The following is an 18,959-nucleotide window of genomic DNA, read 5'->3' as shown; positions in this document are numbered from 1 at the left end:
CATGTCACAACATACATGGTATAAATGAGCACAAAATAGATTTCTGGTTTCTAAATAAATATATTTAAATTTGCATGAGCAGAACCTTTTCATTGTTGGTGGTAATGAAATTAAAAGCATTTAGGGAGCGCAAGTTGGGACACAAGAACCTAGCATTTGGGACTCTGTGTAGGTGACCGAGCAGAGGAACCCAATGCTTAGTGATTCTTCTGTAGGACAAGCTCTCCTGGCGAATTTTAATTTTATATTTACATGTATGCAAGGGATGAGTTTTAGTGGCTGGTTGGCTACCTTAGCGGTCAGTGTCGGCTCTGTCCCACTGGCCCACTGTTCTGGAGTTCAGTGTTCCAGGGACACAAAGGATGTGGGGGCCCCAGGGCTTCTCCACCGCTTTTATTTTACATGTGAATAAACATAGCCCTATTGCTGAGAGTACTACTGCATGCTGTGTTTTCCTTCCTAAAAAGTGAGAAGACACTAAGTTATTCAGCAAAGTGTCACATACTGGATTTGAGCAGTCAGTGCTTAGAATATATAGACAAATTTATAGAGGCAAGTTAAAGTTAATGGCAAAATTATATTCAAGAGCTAAGTGTTGATTTCCTATGTTCTGCTTTTTAACTTTTGTCATTTTTTTCATTTGATGAGAGGTCTGGGGTTAATAAGTTACTAAATTATGATTACCTTAAAGACCGAGAACTAGGTATATGCAATTGTGTGAAAAATTGAGTTCTACTTATTCAGACTTGCTTCTACAACTAATCTCCTAAGTCCATGATTAAAAAAAATAGTTGGTGAATCCTCAAAATTGGAGAAAAGGCAAATTAATGACCTAACTTAACACAATTTAAAATATTTTCAAAGCTAGTGCCCTCTTTAATATATACTGTGGGGGTTTGAATAGATGAATTTCTACAAATTTAGACGCTGCCCAATGAAATGCTTAGAAATACTTTTCATAAACCAAATTAGTTCATGAGAGATAATAAGAATGAGTGAAAGCCAGATGCAAACATACAGTTTTGCAAAGCAGTGAGTTCTTATTACCTACTTTACTAATGAAAAGCAAAAGTTTTAGTCCAAAATTTGAATGTTCCAAGAAATCTTCATGGTTGATATTATGTAAACACATTTTCTATCTGAACACAAATGTATTTACTTATCCATATATATATATCTTCTTGGGATTTTGATCAGTGAGAGTTAGTATATTTAGTTAAATAATGAATTTTTCTTCATCTCACATGTGTTATTGAATGCTTACCGGGTAAATCAGGCTTTGTGTTTAGTGCCTTATGTTCTTCTATAGAGAAAATGTCATTGGGCTTCCTCCCAGGTCAGATTCTTCTTCTGGTGCATTGATCTTTACTAAATTTTTACATATTTTCGAAGTTGTAGAGCCAATCAGCATCACATTTTTGACTTGGAAAAATATATTTGTATATCTCATATTAAGAATTGAGTTTTCTTAGAATTATGTTTTCAAAGTCATTACTGGAAATGCAGTTTTTATTGAGCACACTATTGCTTTCTCTTACGACTGAAACATGACTCACGGAGCAGAGTGCTCCGAGTGCTTAACTAATGGAAGGGGATTTTATCATGAAGACATATAAATCTGTAGAAAAATCATGGAGTTTTAAATTTTGTTTAAAAGAGTTTGTTCTAGTAGAGACCCTGCAGGACACAGTTCCTGATGTTGCCTAAGACCTTTGCAACTATGTCAAAGGCCAGTTATTAAAACGGCTTTTATGGAGCTGATCACTGAAAATTTGCCAGGAACTCAACAGATACCAAGGAAAGAACCCGATGAGGAGTGGGGTCTACTCAAGATCAGACAGTACTACCATCACCACCACAGTGGCTCAGAAAAATTGTTTTGATTGGAAAGAGAGGGCTGTGTGACTGCTAGGGAGATGGATTACATCATTCGTGCATTCATTCATTCGTTCAGATATTTGGTGAGCCCATATTGTATATTCCATACTGTGCTTAGCACTTAGTGATAATGAATGCCTATTCTTATGGGCCAGAAGGTTCGAAATCCAGGAACATTAACTACCAATGCTGGTAGTTACTTTGTGTGTGTACAGAAAATTCTGTAAAGAGTCTGGAATACCACTGCTTCAGCTAGGGACTCTCCGAGAACTCACAAGAGAGCTGATGGCTAGTTGCATGATTAATCAAATAGGATTTGACCCAAAAGGCTCAAAAGTCCTGGAGACTGTGGACAAACCAAGAAGTTAGGTAACTTCTAGGATTCAGAATGGATGCAGAGAAGCATTGTAGAGACACAGGGAGAAAAAGAAGAGAAGGAAATCATTCAGTGACTAATAGTTATGGCTTAGGGAGGCTGGCAGTAAATTTTACTGTTTGATGAAAAAGACTCCAAATTGCTCTATATTGAGACTTAAAGGTAATTTCTAGGGATAACAATTGTGTACATCTCATATACTGTACATTTCTATTCTCATAAAAGATGAGCGAGTGAAGCAATGTGTTGATTTTTCTTTATGATCGTGAGATGTTCTAAAGGTCGTTTCCTTTAGAAACTACCTTTGTGTCTTGTGTCTTCACCCCAAGTCATGTCTCCTTCCATTGCTATTTTTATTTATTTTTTCTTTTTAAGTATTCTGTGATTCAGGAGCATCACAGGGAAAGAAAAATAAATTTAAGGGGAGAAGTACATTGTATACTCAGGTTTTTTAGAGAAAAATAGGGCCAACTTCTAGAAACTGTTGGAATGATAACAGCAACAAGGTGAGGAGGCTTTCAATGAAATGATACTTATCTTCAGATTCACCTGGTTTCTAGGTAAGACCCTGGAAAAGAAGAGGTGCGTCTTCTTTGATTTTATGTTTCCAGCACTAGTTGGGTGTCTACCGTTCAGTGTGAGCGAACAAGGCCAGTGGATAAATGATGGGATCGTAGGTGATGTGGACCACCTGCCCAATGAAAAAAGCCTGTCACGTGGAGTCAGGCAGGCCTGGGTGTCTAAAAAGCCTGATAAAGACAGCTAGAGAGGTATGACTTACATCTATGGGCAATGGTCTTGCTAATCATCCTGCCCCAAGTGGAAATGACAGGAGTGGGAATACAGCTTCCCTCAAAAGTTTAGGGAACCCATGTGGGGAGAGAAAGCGTTCCCAGGCAACCTTGCCAGCCTGAACCTTTCCTGGGCTACATGTTTTAGTACCTATAGTTTGATCTACTAGATTAGATTAGACTCTGGCTGATTTCCTTAAGTACCAGGAAGAAGTCCAAAGAGAAATGGCACTATTTATTTAGTTAGTTAGTTTTAAAGTATATTTTATTGATTATGCTATTACAGCTGTCCCAGTGTTTTTCTCCTTTTTATCCCCCTTTGCCCTTCACCCCCCACCATCCAGCATTCCTCCCCACCCTTAGTTTATGTCCACGGGGTTGTACCTATAAGTTCTTTGGCTTCTCCATTTCCCATACTATTCTTAACCTCCCCCTGTCTATTTTGTGCCTACCTATTAATGCTTCTTATTCCCTGTGCCTTTCCCTCCATTCTCCCCCTCCCCACTGATAACCCTCCATGTGATCTCCATTTCTGTGATTCTGTTCCTGATCTAGTTGTTTGCTTATTTTTGTTTTTTTTTAGGTTCAGTTGTTGATAGTTATAAGTTTGTTGTCATTTTGCTGTTCATAGTTTTTGATCTTCTATTTCTTAGATAAGTCCCTTTAATATTTCATATAATTAGGGCTTGATGATGATGGACTCCTTTAACTTGACCTTACCTGGGAAGCACTTTATCTGCACTTTCATTCTAAATGGTAGCTTTGCTGGGTAGAGTCATCTTGGATGTAGGTCCTTGCCTTTTATGACTTTGAATACTTCTTTCCATCCCCTTCTGGCCTATAAAGTTTCTTTTGAGAAATCAGCTGATTGTCTTATTAAAGATAAGGAGAGAATCTTAAAAGCATCAAGTGGAAAGGAGAGAGTTACCTAAAGGGATGAGAAATGGCACTATTTAAAAGAGACTGTCACATATCATTTGAGAGTCAGGAAGAGACTTATTTTAACTACCTGGAAAAGTTTATAAGATTCCTGAAACCTTTGTCTTTCCACCCCTTTTTGCTATTTTTATTGCTTTCCTATCATGATCAGTCAGAAAGCTCTTAAAATGGAAAGGATCTGTGTGCATATTTGTAGTGGCAACAAAGAGAACAGCAATGTGGTCACCATTCCTGCCAAGTGGGTGAGGAATCCAAGCGTGGACAGTGGGCTGTGGCATCCTGCAGTCTGTGTCTCAGGAGTCTGTGGAAGGAGAAGAGAAATGACGGAGTGGCAGAGGAGACCTGGGGGTGGGGGTGGCATATGGGGAGTGAAGCCAGAGCAGAAAAACTACCCTGTGTTCTTAATAAGCAACAGACCCATGGACAGGTTTCCTGCATGTAGCCAGATTAAATTAATGCTTATAACAGCCAAGACAATGTTTCAATGTTTTCTAATTTAAAAATAAAACCACACTGGCTGGTGTGGCTCAGTGGATTTAGCATGGGCCTGCGAACCAAAGGATCACAGTTCAATTCCCGGTCGGGGCACGTGCCTGGATTGCGGGCCAGTTCCCAGTGGGGGACGCACATCAACCGTACATTGATGTTTCTCTCTCTCTCCTTCCCTTCCCCTCTAAAGATAAATGAATAAAAACTTAAAAAAAAATAAAACCAATAGCTGTTTTAGCAAGTTATTTTAACATTACGGATTATTTAATTTTGCTTAGATTCTTGGATCATGTGAATTAAATATGGTGGAAATTATTCATAAATCTTAGCTATCAAAAAGTGAAGAGGGCTCTAGCTGGTGTGGCTCAGGGGGTTGAACACCAGCCTGAGAACCGAGGGGTCACTGGTTTGATTCCTGGTCAGGGCACATGCCTGGATTGTGGGCCAGGTCCATAATGCGGGGCACTGGAGAGGCAACCACACATTGATGTTTCTCTCCCTCTTTTTCTCCCTCCCTTCCCCTCTCGAAAAAGAAATTTAAAAAATCTTTTTAAAAAAGTGAAGAGGATTTGTGAGTTGTTTGGCCACATTCACAGATACATTGGTTTTCCCTCGATCTTTTGACTGCTGGTATTTCATAAGAGTGGCAGTTAAGAATGGGAAAACATTGTCCCCTAACTGTGACTTAGAACCCACTGAAACTTGTGGGGTAGACATTTTACCCCAGTACAAACCTTTTAGTGATTGAGCTAGTTTACTCTTTCCAAACTGTGACATCTCCTTTATAAGAGAGAAGACATAGAAAGTCATCTTGAGTGTGAACGAACTTCTACAATCCACATCTTGGTGAATTTCAGGTTAAATGAGTCACAGGTCTTTGAAAGATGATTTTTCTGCTTTAGAAAGAGAAAGCACTTGGAACAAATGTCAGTTTGGTCTTATGAAAATGGAAATATTTGAAAAACAGGTTTCACTAGTGAGGCTGTCATATAACAAGTTTCCGCACACATGTCTGTAGTCCCTTCTGTGAATATGTGGAGCCGCAGCCCCCATGGGCCGAGTCTTAACCATCATGAGATGCATTTAGCCTCCATAATCTTCCCCCAAAATGATATATATTTTTAAAACACTGCACATGGTGAAATCTTTCACAATATTTTGAAGGCGATATCATTTACTTTGAAACTGTGTTCTTAAAACGACTTCTTTCAAATGAAAGCTGAAGTTAACATTATTTGCCTGATAGAAAAATGGTCTCTTTTCACTCTGCCCCTTTAGGACTTGAAAATGTCATGGCAGGCAACTCACAGTCTAATTTATATAGAGTAATGGTACAGTCAAACTTTTATATTTGATTTTTAACGCATAGTGACTACTTACTAGCTGTTGTCCTGGTCGTATGGCTTGATTTTTTGACAGTTGAGTACACCCTTGGCTCCTGTGAAAACATCCCAGTCTCGGTGCTATCGATCCTGAAATCTTTATTGTCTGCTCTGCCCTGCTAACGTTAGATGGGTATTTAAGGATCTCCCTGGGTATCTGCGCCTGTGTGTGCTTCTAGCAGGACAAACCTATCATATCCTGGTTTAAATTACCTTAGTCTTTTCTGGCCACTCTTCCTTCCCTTGTGTTTCCTGTTCAGTTGCTGGTACCATCTCCCAAGTGAGGGCCTTTGGTCATTCTAGAGCCTTCCTTTCAGTTACCACACTGACTCACCAGTCATTAAACCTGATGATTCTGCCCCTAAAAGGCTTCTTTTTTTTCATTCCAGCCCTAACTCAGGCACAATAATTTTTTTGCTGGTTCAGAACAAACGTTTCTAATGGGCTTCTCTGTTGGTCCTTCCTTTCTGCCACTAGATCTTTCTGTGCGTATAGTCAAACGAGTATAAGACCTACCTGTTTATCCACTTTTACCTACTCCCCATCGCTGCAGGAGCCTCTCCTTACAACCTGGCACAACTCACTTTTTCTGTTCTTCTCTTATACCCCTCTGCCCTCTGGCAGTCATCCATATATAGCTTTAGCTACTATTAAAACCCTTTGACTATACCACACATTTCCATTTAAACTTTTTCTCTTTTGATCCTCATCACTTAAGGCTCATTTTTCTGTCTTCACATCCTTCCCCTTCTGGAAGTATTGTAAAAATTCTTTCACCTGCATCCTCTCCTAGTACAATTTCATTCTCTCTCACTGTCCCTGGGTATACTCCATGATGGTTAATTGTCTATGTGAGGCTTTCTCGGGCTCAATTATGAGTTTCTCAAGAGAAAGACTTGTTTCCATCCCTTGTAAAAAACAGTCCCTGTTCGGTGTTGGGGATTTAATAATTGGCCTATCAGTATGTGCTGATGTAGAGATGTGTGGGGATGTGTTCACATTCTCATGGGTGCAGTTACTATACCTATGGAGAAGTAAAGATCAGAGTAAAGCAAAAACAGTTCCTTTGCCAACATTTTCCTTGAGAGCTAGGGGTTTAAATTCATGGCAAACAAGGGAATTTCTCTGAAAAGTCAGAGAATAGTGAGTAGCAGTATCCCCTGCAAATTACTGTTTAAATGAGACCCACTGTGCCATTGTGTCTGGCGTTTGTTTTCAATTTGTTGTATTGACGATTTTGAAATAAGAGCCACTCTCTGTTCAGGGTGGCATTGAATTGATTGGTTAGCGTGTCCTGATTGGTCAGTGTGACTTGGTTGGCAGTAAGGTAAAATTTACTCAACTAAATGTATACTCAAAAAAATGTGTCCCCCGGCTGGTGTAGCTCAGTGGATTGAGCGCGGGCTTGCGAACCAGACAATCACAGTTCGATTCCCAGTCAGGGCACATGCCTGGGTTGCAAGCCGGTTCCCTGCAGGCCAGTTCCCAGCAGGGGACACACGAAAGGCAACCACACATTGGTGTTTCTCTCCCTCTCTCCTTCCCTTCCCCTCTAAAGATAAATAAATAAATAAATAAGTAAAATATTTTTAAAAAATGTGTCATCTCTGTCTTCTACTTGTCACACTAGAGATGGAAAGAGAACTTGGAGTAAAGTGCTAGACTTAATGATAAGACACATTGTAGGAAATAAAGAAGAAACATGGAGCAAGAAAAAATCATGATGACCTGGAGAATTCATGAAATGTCTTATTAAAAAAAACTTATTTCGCTGGCTCATGAAAAATGAATAAGGACTATATGAGGGCGAAGGAGGGATTCCGTAGGAAGAAAGGAACGTGAGCTCATGGACAGGATGATCGCCGTTTTACCAGCCAAAATTCAGCAAGTGATTTTAGCAAACGTCTCTGCTGTTAACATTTACGAATCGGAGGCTATTTCATTCCGCACTGTTTCCTTTCTCACAGGTGGATCGGACATCGAATATCTAGACCTCTACAAGCCTGTGGTGTGGTTTTGGATCCTCGTAGGGCTCGCGTACTTCGCCGCTGTCCTGAGCATGATTGGGGACTGGCTCCGAGTGATATCGAAAAAGACGAAGGAAGAGGTGAGGGTTCAGAAGCTTGCACAAAACACTTCTATTTCACTAATTTAATAAAAATTAAAAACCCTCTTTTTTATATTTATTTAAAAAATATTTATGTTTTGTGTACATTTGTTGCTATCCTAGAAGTTATCATTCATTCACTTACAAATATTAAACGCGTCTATGTTCCAGATGCTATCTAGGTGCTTAGGGTAATTTGTAATAAAAGAGGTGTAGTTAAATTTTTTTATTATATCTTTTTTGCTTTTTTTCCTTAAAAAAACAAAGTAATTTTATTCTATAAAGGAAAGTACAGTAGGAAATATTCGTGTCAACATATTCGTAGTAGGAAAAAGTGAATGTATTAAATAATATTAATTTTCTCCTACTTTAGTCAATTTATTTCCTTTTTTGTTATGTCTTTATAAATAGGTGCTAGTCTCGATGTGCATACACACGTATGTGCCCCAAAGCTGTGCACGTTGGCCAATTTCTTTATATACAAATCTCAGCTGCTCAAAAAGAGATCCTTTTACCTATTTTGAACAACTATATATATGGAAACGAACATCAAAATTTTGGCTCATGACATTTTGGAAACTTTAAATTCAATTTTGAAATTGTGCAGTTTGAGACAGAGAGAGAAAAATTGTGGTTATGTTCACTACAATGTATTTTCAATGTACTTTTAGGGATCTTGAGATGCTAAGGGAAAACAGAGATTGTAAATAGGAACTATTTTCAATGACGTAGCTAAAAGGAGAACTTCTCAAACATCTAGCCATAAACTGGCTTTCTTTGAAATAGTTTCCAAAAAACACACACATACATTTTAAAAAAAATAAAACAACTGAGCGGAATATATGTCTTATAGTTAAGAAAAGCGTTATTTTGTGAAATATATATATGTTGCATACATATTCTAAACATACTATACATTATATACATGCATGCATATGTACATACTAAATATTGCAGATGGATCACAGTTAGAAAGCCACTAAGGCACATAGAACAGGGGGAAACTTTATCTTTATTACATTGGTATATTTAATTAAATATTAAAGAATATTTTATTAAAGTTTTAAAAGCTATATGTTAGAAACCAGTGCTTCTGGGGATGGGACTCGTTGGTGCAAAGCATTAGTGCACTTTTCTGGAGTAAGGAGATAACTCTCTGTACAAGTGCTCGGGCTGCCATCGCAAGACAACCACAGACTGCACAGCTCAAACAACAGAAATGTGTTTTCTCCCAATTCAGGAAGCTGGGGGGCCGGCAGCGATTGGGGTCTGGGAGGTCTCTCCTCGGCTTGCAGATGTTGCCTTCTTTCTGTGTCCTCACATGGCCTTTCCTGTGTGCGCACACATGGACAGAGAGAGCTCTGGTGGCTTTCCTCTTCTTCCAAGGACACCATGCTCTTGGACCAGAGCTGCACCCTTCTGACCTCATTTAACCTTAACCTTCTGTTCCAAGGCCTTATCTCCAAACACAATCACGTTGAACGTTAAGGCTTCAGTGTATGGATTTGTGGAGAATACAACTCAGGCCATAACACCATTCTTTGAAATAAACTTAAATGTCTACATTGATTGGTTTATTTAATAGGAAAAACAGGTTTGTGTGTCTCCTGAGGACTGACCTTCACGATTCTCAACCAAAAGTGTGAGCTGTATCATTGTGTTTTCATGCTTTCAAACGCTGAAAAGTAGTAAACTATTTTCTTTGTTGGCTTCTGCCTAGCCTGGGGAGTAGCATATTCTTTCTGGTGACCACATCTGTAGGAAGCTCATGTGAGGGAACGCCATGAACAAGTTCATGTGAACCCTCTGCAGCTGCAGCTGCTGCAGACAGCTGAGCCAGTGCAAGTGGTGCTGTCAGTTTGAGCAGATGTGTGTTTTCTAATTTAAGTTGCAGTTTAGGGAAGTCACAAGATCAGGTCACAAATTCAACAGAAAATGTGAAGAAAAGAAGGGAAAGATCGCTTATAATTTATCTATAGATAGATCATCAGGTCTTTACAGATGAAATGCTACTAGAATTTTTATAGCACTGGGAAAAAGATGATTAGAGCATCCTCATTTTGGAATAACTGAGTCAAAGGCCCAATGAAATAAACACCAACTAAATGTATTCTAGTCTGGCGTCTTTACCTGGATGAGCCAGGCCAGGTGAATGAATGTTCAGTATCTATTCCTTACCGTCTAACCTAAGTCATTCCAGATACTCCAGCTTTGAAACACTTCCTAAGTGTTCAGAAGCAACAAGGTTATTTCTGGTTTTCTGTTTCAATGGATGAAAATGCTAAATAATTTTGATAACTTGGAATCTGCCCTATTAAAAAATGTGACTAGTACAGAATATAAAAAATACAAACTAATACATAGCATCAAATTTCCAGTTCAAAGCACTAAAACACATGCTGTCCTTGAATAAAAAGATTTTGACAAATAGTAAACTCCAATCTTACATATTTTTAAATAAATAATCTTATAACAATTAATATGGTTCTATTACATTTTAAAAATGAATGTGATATATTGCTTAGTTAGAAACATATAGCTCTAATCATATGTGGTCTTATTTCTGTTATGTGAAAATATATTTTATTTCCTATGAACACTAGTTTTAATGGAACTGTTATGTTTACAATGAAAGATAAATAGCTTTTAATGAGCATGCTGAAAGAAAACATGTTAGTATGGCTATTCCATCTGAAATATTTGAAGAGGAGATGGTTAATTGGAACAACCCTGAAAGGTCTCAGAAATGTCACACATGATTAGAGTTGATGTGCATTCCTCAAAGAAAATAGAATGACCTCAATCATTTTTCCACAGAGGCATACAACTTTCTATAAAAGTGTTTGTTTCATTATTTTTAAATCTCTAATGGAGAGTGGGTCCCTGTCCACCACTGAGAACTGATACGATTATCTTTTTCTATGAAGCCATATGCTCTCTTCTGAAGGACCAAGGTTTTCATTTAGAAAATAAAGATTATTTAGGTATTTGAGATAATACAAGAAGTATATATATCTGAGGCGGGTGTAATAAAAAGAAGATGTGATCACAGCATTCAGAAGGTACATTCCTAAGCAAGCAGGGAATACCGCATCCTGCATATGTGCAAACATAGTTCAGTTTGCTACTGCTTACATTCCTTGAGTGGGAAAGGCCTGGGTTTTTTGTCTAGTTCTCTAAGTTTTGTGGATGTACCACAGTGTTTGGAATCTGTGAGACGAACACCACCACTGCCCCCACCGGCATGGCCGTGTGGTGGCGCTACAGCTGGCCACAGCGAACGAATGGCCAGGCATCAGCCCTTAGCCAATATCGTTTCCTTAGTCTGGAGGCATCCATGCCAATGCAGATGCTCACTAGGAGACTGACCTTGCATCACATTAGGGAAACTGCCTTTGATTGGGAAGCTCAAGTGCCAAGAGGCCTTGAAAGACTGTTTCTAGAACTTCTTATTTGGCCCCTGCATTATGAAGGAACCTGAGAATATGGAGAGATGTAGTTTTCTTCTGCTGGTTATCTGGTGAGAGAGCATTTGGTCTCCTCTAAAGATCACGCCTTTCCGTGACAAGCTAGGGCTGGGAAGCTCTTTATCTTGTCTGGCGATGGGCAACTGGAGACCAGTCGCAGCCTGGGCCCTAGAAAGGTTGTAGTGCCGCACTTTATCATGATTTGTTATGGGAGAAGTGCTTTAAATATGAATGGCCTTAGATGCCGTTTGAAGTAGGACTTTATTCTGAAAACCTTAGGGAGCCATTGAAGGGTTTTAAGTAGGGGGCAATGAATGATCTTGTCCACAGTGAGGATGATGGCTTTTTGGGGAGAAATTATTGCCTAGAATAGGGGTCTATTATCTTATTACAGTGGGATACATATTACACTGTAATATTATCTTATTACAGTGAGATGAAAGCAGAGATTTCAAAATTATTTGGGGGATAGAAGGTATAGGGTCTGGTAATCAGGTAGGTGTGAGCAGTAAAGAGAAAGCAGGGATGATATTTATGATTCTAGCTTTGGGCGATATTACAAAACACAGGAAAACGAGAGATTCTGAGTAGAAGGGAGGAGGATTGAAAGTATCATTATGGACATGTTTTCAATGATGGATGTGTGGCTAATTCAAGTGTAGGTGATTGGATATGCAACCTGGAATGTCAGAAGGATGGGAGCCAGAGAGTCGATTCAGGGGGCTCTGGGTGACCAGGACGTACGTGGCAGTGGGAGGACTACAGACGAATTCACCGAACGAAGGTTTGTGAAGAAAGTGGGCAAAAAGAGCTAAAAATGGAACCCAGAGGAACACCTTCATTTAAGACAGTGAATTTAGAGACTATTAAGGACTGTTTAGCAAATAACATAGTCAAAGAAATTGATTCATGGTAGGGGTCTGTTGGAAGGTCAAAGGAGTTGAGGTCTTGAAGAAAAGATGGTTAAAGTAATGGATCTGAATGAAGCCTGGGGGAAGAATGGAACCCGAGGAGAGGCCGACACAGCAACATAAAATAGAGAAACAGTGCAATTAGAATTTTCAAGGAGGTCGTGCCCCAGGGATGCCGCTTCCACAGAAACAAATGTGAAGTTGCCGCCCTGGAATTGCGCAGAGGAATGGGTACAGCCGAAGGTACTTCTCTGGGCAGGCACATCAAGCACAGTCCCAAAGGGCAGCATTGATGATACGTTTTCTTTGGAATGGGAGCCCTTGGAGCACAAACAATACAAAACTGTGAACAGTGCCTCCTGAAGTTGTGCAGTGTAGCAGCCCTGATCCGGGGTACCGTGGGCATGCGCACGCGGTAAATATGGATGGTGGGCGGCGGGGCTGGAGGCCCAGCTGTTGAGTGACAGTGTCAAAGCAGCAGGAAAGGGAGATGTCTGGAGGCATGGAGACCAGTTGGGAGATTATTTAAGGTTAATTCATTCCTAAGCCATTAACTCACTCATTCATTAGAAGGATACTTATGAAGGACTATGTGATGAGCACTGTGTCAGGCTCTGGGAGCGACTCTTCGCCTGTGGTAGCTGAGGCCGATCTCTGTATTAGAAGGGTTGCAGGGCTGGCACATTTCCTTCCTGGTCTTTACAATCTTCGCTTTTACTTTTACTTTTAGAGATGGGAAAAGGAGTTTTGAATAAGAAGGCACTTAGCCTTTGACTAGTTCAAATGGCCCGCTTTTACTTTTTTCTTTTCCCTCCTTCCCATCTTCAGAGAGCACGTCAGACTTTGTAGTCATTAGTTTGCTTGCTGACATACTTGGGAGAGGGAGAATTACTATGTAGTTCCGATTTTTTTCTTGGTATATTTACTGTGATTCTCTTGTTGAGAAACTAAAGCAATTAGGAATGATTGAAGTCATATAAAATAAAACAGGGGCAAGCAGTGTCATGATGGGCTATTAAAAATAAGGCATGTGTACAGGTCTCTGTTTTCTGTCCCTCTGGACTCTGGGGAAGAGATCAGAGTCGTCAGACTCTGAAGTTCATCTCCTGGTCTGTATTTGGCTCTACCTACTCATGCCAAGGAGAAAATTCCTTCTTTTTCCAGTCCCGACTTGGCTCAGAAAGGTATTATTCACTTAGTAAATGGGTAATAGGAATGGGAAATAAAAATAAAAGAACAAATAATATCAAATAATAATATAAGACTTAAATTGGGCTTTGAGGCAACAGTAACTCTCATATGTGAGTTCATGTCTAATTTCCAAGTGAATTTTATGAACCATCCTATCTGTAGAACCAAGACCCCCAATTACGTGTCTGTGTAGTCTTAGTATTATTATATTGGATACTGTGAACCTTGGAGGGTCCAATATTAGGAAGTTTTTTCCAAGTCAAAATATATGCCAAAAATAGGATTTGAGAGTGGTAGAAGTAGAAATGCTTTTCTTCTGGAGTACACTTTATGTCTTTTTAAAATATTAGGTAAGATAATGATGTGACGTCCCTAGCTGTCACATAATGGCTCATAAGGACACGGAAGCACATGGGGGTAAGTCAGGTGATGTGCTTAAGGTTACACAGCTCTTCCGTGGGTGAGCGGTAGAACCAGTAATCATGCCAGTGGGATTCACTCCTGGGCCCAGCCTTCTAGCCTTTTTGCTATGCTGCCTTCCCAGACCTCAAGAAGTTGGTTATGTGTTTTTGTTATTACCCTTCTTTTCTTCTTTTCATTTTATACATAGGCAATATCAACACATTAGAAGTACCAAATCTAACCCAGTTGTTACTGTGTAGCTACGAAGAGGAGCTTTATGACTAGTTTGGTCACTAATTGTGTCCCCATATAGATCAGTGCATCTTAAAACGTACAATTATAACATTCTGTTAAATGAATAGAATTAGTTTGTGTGATTTCTGGGGAAAAAAATGCATGGGCTTTGGAGCCCGTACAATTGAGATTTAATTCTGTCTTAACTATGTACCAGCTCTGAGAACTTCACCAGCAAATACCTAATCAGAAGGGGTTCTGAGTCTCCATTTTCCTTTAAAATGAGATTTAGCCTCCTTTATGAGATTGCTTGGAGATTCAGTGGGTAGAGTGTGGATGTGCTCAATGCTTCCTAAATGCTTGTTCTTTTCTTCAGGGGTTTTGGAAGAAATTAGTATCAAATATTTTCCCACATCAAATAATTCTGTAATGTTTTAAGATTATCCCCTCTATATCATTATATATTGTTCTACATGAACATCAAATGGTGAGAGTGTTTACATGCCTGAACATTTTGTTGAAAGAGTAAGTAAATGCAAGCAAAAAGGTAAGGGAACATTAGGTTATATTATTGCTGGAAGTTAATAGCAAGCCCTGAATTCAGAATAGCCTGCAAAGAAGTAGGTATAGGAATTTTAAATATGTTGCATGGTCTGTGGACGTGAAAACTAATTCCTACATTAAATGTTTTTCTTAAACCCATCCATTACTATCATCTCAGTTCTTTTCTAGAATTGGAGCCATATGAGTCCTCGTGTCCTGATGTGACTGGGTAGAATCCATTTGTATTTTCCTTTTATGAAACCAAGGAAGAGTATTTCAATTGTTACTCTAAAAATAAACACAGGCAGTAAGATTCTTTCTTTTTTTCATTTTTAGATTTTAGGTTGAACTCTTACTGTTTATAAATTGTATCTTCTTTTTGCTTCAAGTATTTCACAGAATGCAATCTGGTAATGACAATTCAGAGTCATTTTTTCTATTCATTTGTTCATAGTAGGAAAGTAAGTTAATAGTTTTTGCCTCAAAGCACTTTGTAATTTCATTTTCTTTAGTTGCAGAGCACATTATAGGGATTTAATGCATCAAGATATAATGTTATCCATCTCTTTTGACTGTTTGAAGGCTGTTGTCTGTTCTGAGAATTTGTATTAGGGGAAGCAGCTGCTATGAACTTTGCTTTTAAAATTGTTTTTGGATTTTCTGCATCAAACCAACATATTTTGCTTGCTGTATTCAGAGCTAAAATCAATCACATTCTACAAAAAATAAAACCTATGTTTGATGAGAACATGAGCATGGGTCAACAAATGATTTTATTTTTAGTTTCTCTTCATAGATGGCTCTTTCTAAAAGAATATTTGTTTGTGTTTGATTTGACTTGAGAGTAGGGTTGGGTTGGGGGGGGCAGCTTTGAATTTTAATCATGGATTATTTGATCATCTTTTACAGCAAAGTCCATGATCTCTTCTGTGATCAGTAAGTGGTACCTCACTGTATGGGCTCCAAAGCCCATGCATTTTTTTCAGAAATCACACAAACTAATTCTATTTATTTCAAAGAATGTTATAATTGTACGTGTTAAGATGCACTGATCTATATGGGAGCACAATTAGTAACCAAGCTAGTCATAAAGCTCCTCTTTGTAGCTACATAGTAACAACTGGGTTAGATTTGGTACTTACTTCTAATGTGTTGATATTGTCTATTTATAAAATGAAAAGGGAATTTAGTTCTTTCCGATTTGAACCAAAGAACAGCTTGCAATTAACAATACGTCTGTATGTGCACGTACATAAACACACATGCAGATATAAAATCTCTTTGTGAACAAAGGTGAACTCTTGCTCTTCCTTATGAAATATTTCAATTTCTCTCCCCTTCCAGGCACGTGTTAGCACTGTACTTCCCTTTCCCCCTGTGGTTGGTGAGTCATGTGAATAGTTCTGGTCAGTGAACTGTGGGCAGAAGTGGTGTGAGAAAATGGGAAGGACGTAGAATGGTGCCTTTGAGACCCTCAGGAGCACACTTGCCTCGGGCACGATGACCACAGAAGGTCATGGTGCTGGGTCAGCCTGGGTCCCTGAGTAGCCACAATGCGCAGAGCCCCTGTTGACGTGTCATGGACGTTTAGCATGAGTGAGAAATGAACTTGTACTTGAAAGCACTAAAGATAAGGGGCCGTTTGTCCTAGATTTTAACCTCTCCTATCCTCACTAATCCAGTAAAACTACATAATTTTTTTGTTGCTTTATTTCAAGGAAAGAGTTAAAATAGTTATCATCATGATCACCATCATCATTTGGGAGATTTAAACTTTATGCACCGTGCTAATATTTGGTGAATTTAGTTTTAGTTCAGTTTGCAGATCTCTGATAGACTTATATATATTATCTAAAGTGCATTATCTATATTTATCTTATTTAAGATTTGCTAGTGGTTTTATTTAAATAGAAACATCAGGTAAGAGTTGAAGTGAAGAAGAGAAACTTGCTTTTCAAGGGACCTATGGACAGACTGAGCTGCGTGGAGACCAGACGCCCAGCTGCTGTGAAAGGCAGTCTCGGATGTTGAGTAGTATTGAATCTGTTTTCCGTGTGAGTGTTCCAAAAGAAAGGATCTTGAACTGATGTTGTTTCATAAAACCAATAAGTAAAACAAAGTAATCATAGATATAAAAGAGCAGCATATCTTTATATAATGTTTTGAAATTTATCAGGTTGAACCATATGAAATTGTTTATACTCAACTATTTTTGACTTTGAGAATCACAATTCCATATGGTTCAAGGTAATATTTTAAGGAACTGTATTCACAAGCCAGTTTCTACAAATATAACTTTCCTACTATAATCTATACATTAGAGTATGGTCTATACACTAGGCCAAGTCACGTTTGGCTAGACATTTCTGGTATACTTTCTTTAGTCATGGCTTGGCTAAGAACTTTTCAAAATTCTATTTTGCTTATGTATAAACTGATTATCTCATCTCAACTCAAATACAAATTTGTCACGCTTTGATGTTCCGGAAATCTATCCCTGTCACACTTGTCACTCTAGACTATAGCTCAAATCTCTTCTCACTTGGCCATGTCGGAACTGCTTCTGACACTGAAGCTCCCTCAGGGGCCACTGTGCTCAAATCGTGAAAATACATTCCCCACGCTCTCCCCGTAACCCAGCTAATGGGTGGCTGAAGCATATGTACCCTAACGAAAGGCTTGAGGGTAATTAAAGGAGTTACAGAACAGAAAAGGAAAACTGCATGCTGGGTAATCACACAATGTTGTTCCTAGAGGGCATCTTCTCAAAGGGGCCCTTCTTGGTCATCTTGCTCTTCAGTCCCTGGCTTGGTGGCATACTGCAGGGGTCTGCTTATCACTCAGAAACCCAACCAGTAGAAGGCTATGTTGACATAATAATAATAATACACTCTATAACCTGTGTGTAATGTGTATAACATATGTAAATATACTCTCCCCCCAAATGGAAATAGGCATTCACATTATTAAACATGATACTGGATATTTCAATCTGAAGCAACTTAATATGGATTGCCTTCTCGGGTAAAATTGTTCCCAGGAACAGTGGGTAGGTACTTGACTTATGTGTCTGTGATTAAACAGACAAGTAGACATACAAACAAACACAAATAAACAAACATGCTCTCCAGAGCAGTCAGCTTTGTTGTGAAGGAGGTGCAGCTACAAAAATACACTCCAGCTCTAGCACACAGGGCTGCTCACGACCCACAAAGTGTCTTTTTCTTCACCTTTAGAAGTAAATAAAATAAAACACTTCCCACATCTTCTAGCTGTTTATGCTTGCCACGCATAGTTATTTTTAAAACGATTTTATTTTTATTTATATTTAGAGAGAGGAAGGAAAGGAGAGAAACATCAATGTGTAGTTGCCTCTCGTGTGCCCCCAGGTGGGGACTTGGCCTGCAACTCAGGCATGTGCCCTGACTGGGAATTGAACCAGAGACACTTTGGTTTGCAGCCCACGCTCAATCCACTGAGCTATGCCAGCTGCATAGTTGCGTTTAGCCAGCTTGGTTTTACTATTGTCATAATCCAGCTACGGCAACAAGCACTTAGTTATCTTTTGAGCAAAATGTTTGTATGAAACATTGCCCCAAAGTTTAGTAGAAAAATCAATCATATTGGAATATCTTACTATAGAAAGAAATGTATTTCCCAAATTGGAACCTATGTATATGAAAGTAATGATATTCTTCATGTAATTTCTCACTAATGACAAGGTTTGCTGTGTGTTGATGGACTCTTCAATTTCTTGGTGCTATTCTGAGGACATAAGACATTTCTTTTAGTGAGGGTAATTTAATGCCATCCAGTCTTTGTATACCTATATGCACATATATGTACATTGATCTTTATACATACATGTGAGTATATCTACATATACACACACTCATCTTTATACATAAATATATAGTATATATGCATGCATATATACATACCCACCTTTATTTCTATTTGTGGCATTTCTGCCACACTTTGAAAGGCTGTTGGATAGACGTAGCTTAAGTATACACTCAGTTTAAGGCCTATTGTTTTGTGTTTGATACGCATTTCAGAATGAGCAATAAAGGTTGCAAGGACATGTATATGTATATGTATATATAAGGACAAGATAAAAATTGATTTCCTATTTTGAAGCCGTGTGCACTGCAACCTGGAAGCTTTGTCACAAATGTGAATTAGCCAAAAGGCAGTAAAGTGCAGTCTAAGTTTCAGAAGAGAAGAAATAAGAATCTCACCGAGTCGT

General features: G+C 38.8%; 1 protein-coding gene across 5 annotated transcripts in view; it reads left to right on the top strand.

The window, feature by feature from the left end:
- The window catches only part of KCNK2 (potassium two pore domain channel subfamily K member 2), a 156,367-nt gene that overhangs the window by 115,094 nt on the left and 22,314 nt on the right, over nt 1–18,959 (top strand). For all 5 annotated transcript variants that reach the window (XM_053658165.1, XM_053658161.1, XM_037159537.2 and 2 more), the window contains exon 6: nt 7,823–7,962. In XM_053658165.1, coding sequence (XP_053514140.1) covers nt 7,823–7,962 — 140 coding nt within the window. The remainder of the gene's footprint in view (nt 1–7,822; nt 7,963–18,959) is intronic.

The sequence above is a fragment of the Artibeus jamaicensis genome, unplaced genomic scaffold (genome assembly GCF_021234435.1).
Source record: "Artibeus jamaicensis isolate MK-2021 breed Jamaican fruit bat unplaced genomic scaffold, CSHL_Jam_final contig_2170, whole genome shotgun sequence".
Taxonomy (NCBI): Eukaryota; Metazoa; Chordata; class Mammalia; order Chiroptera; family Phyllostomidae; genus Artibeus; species Artibeus jamaicensis.
The sequence above is the reverse complement of the archived record's forward strand: the minus strand, read 5'-3'. Positions and strand labels throughout refer to the sequence as shown.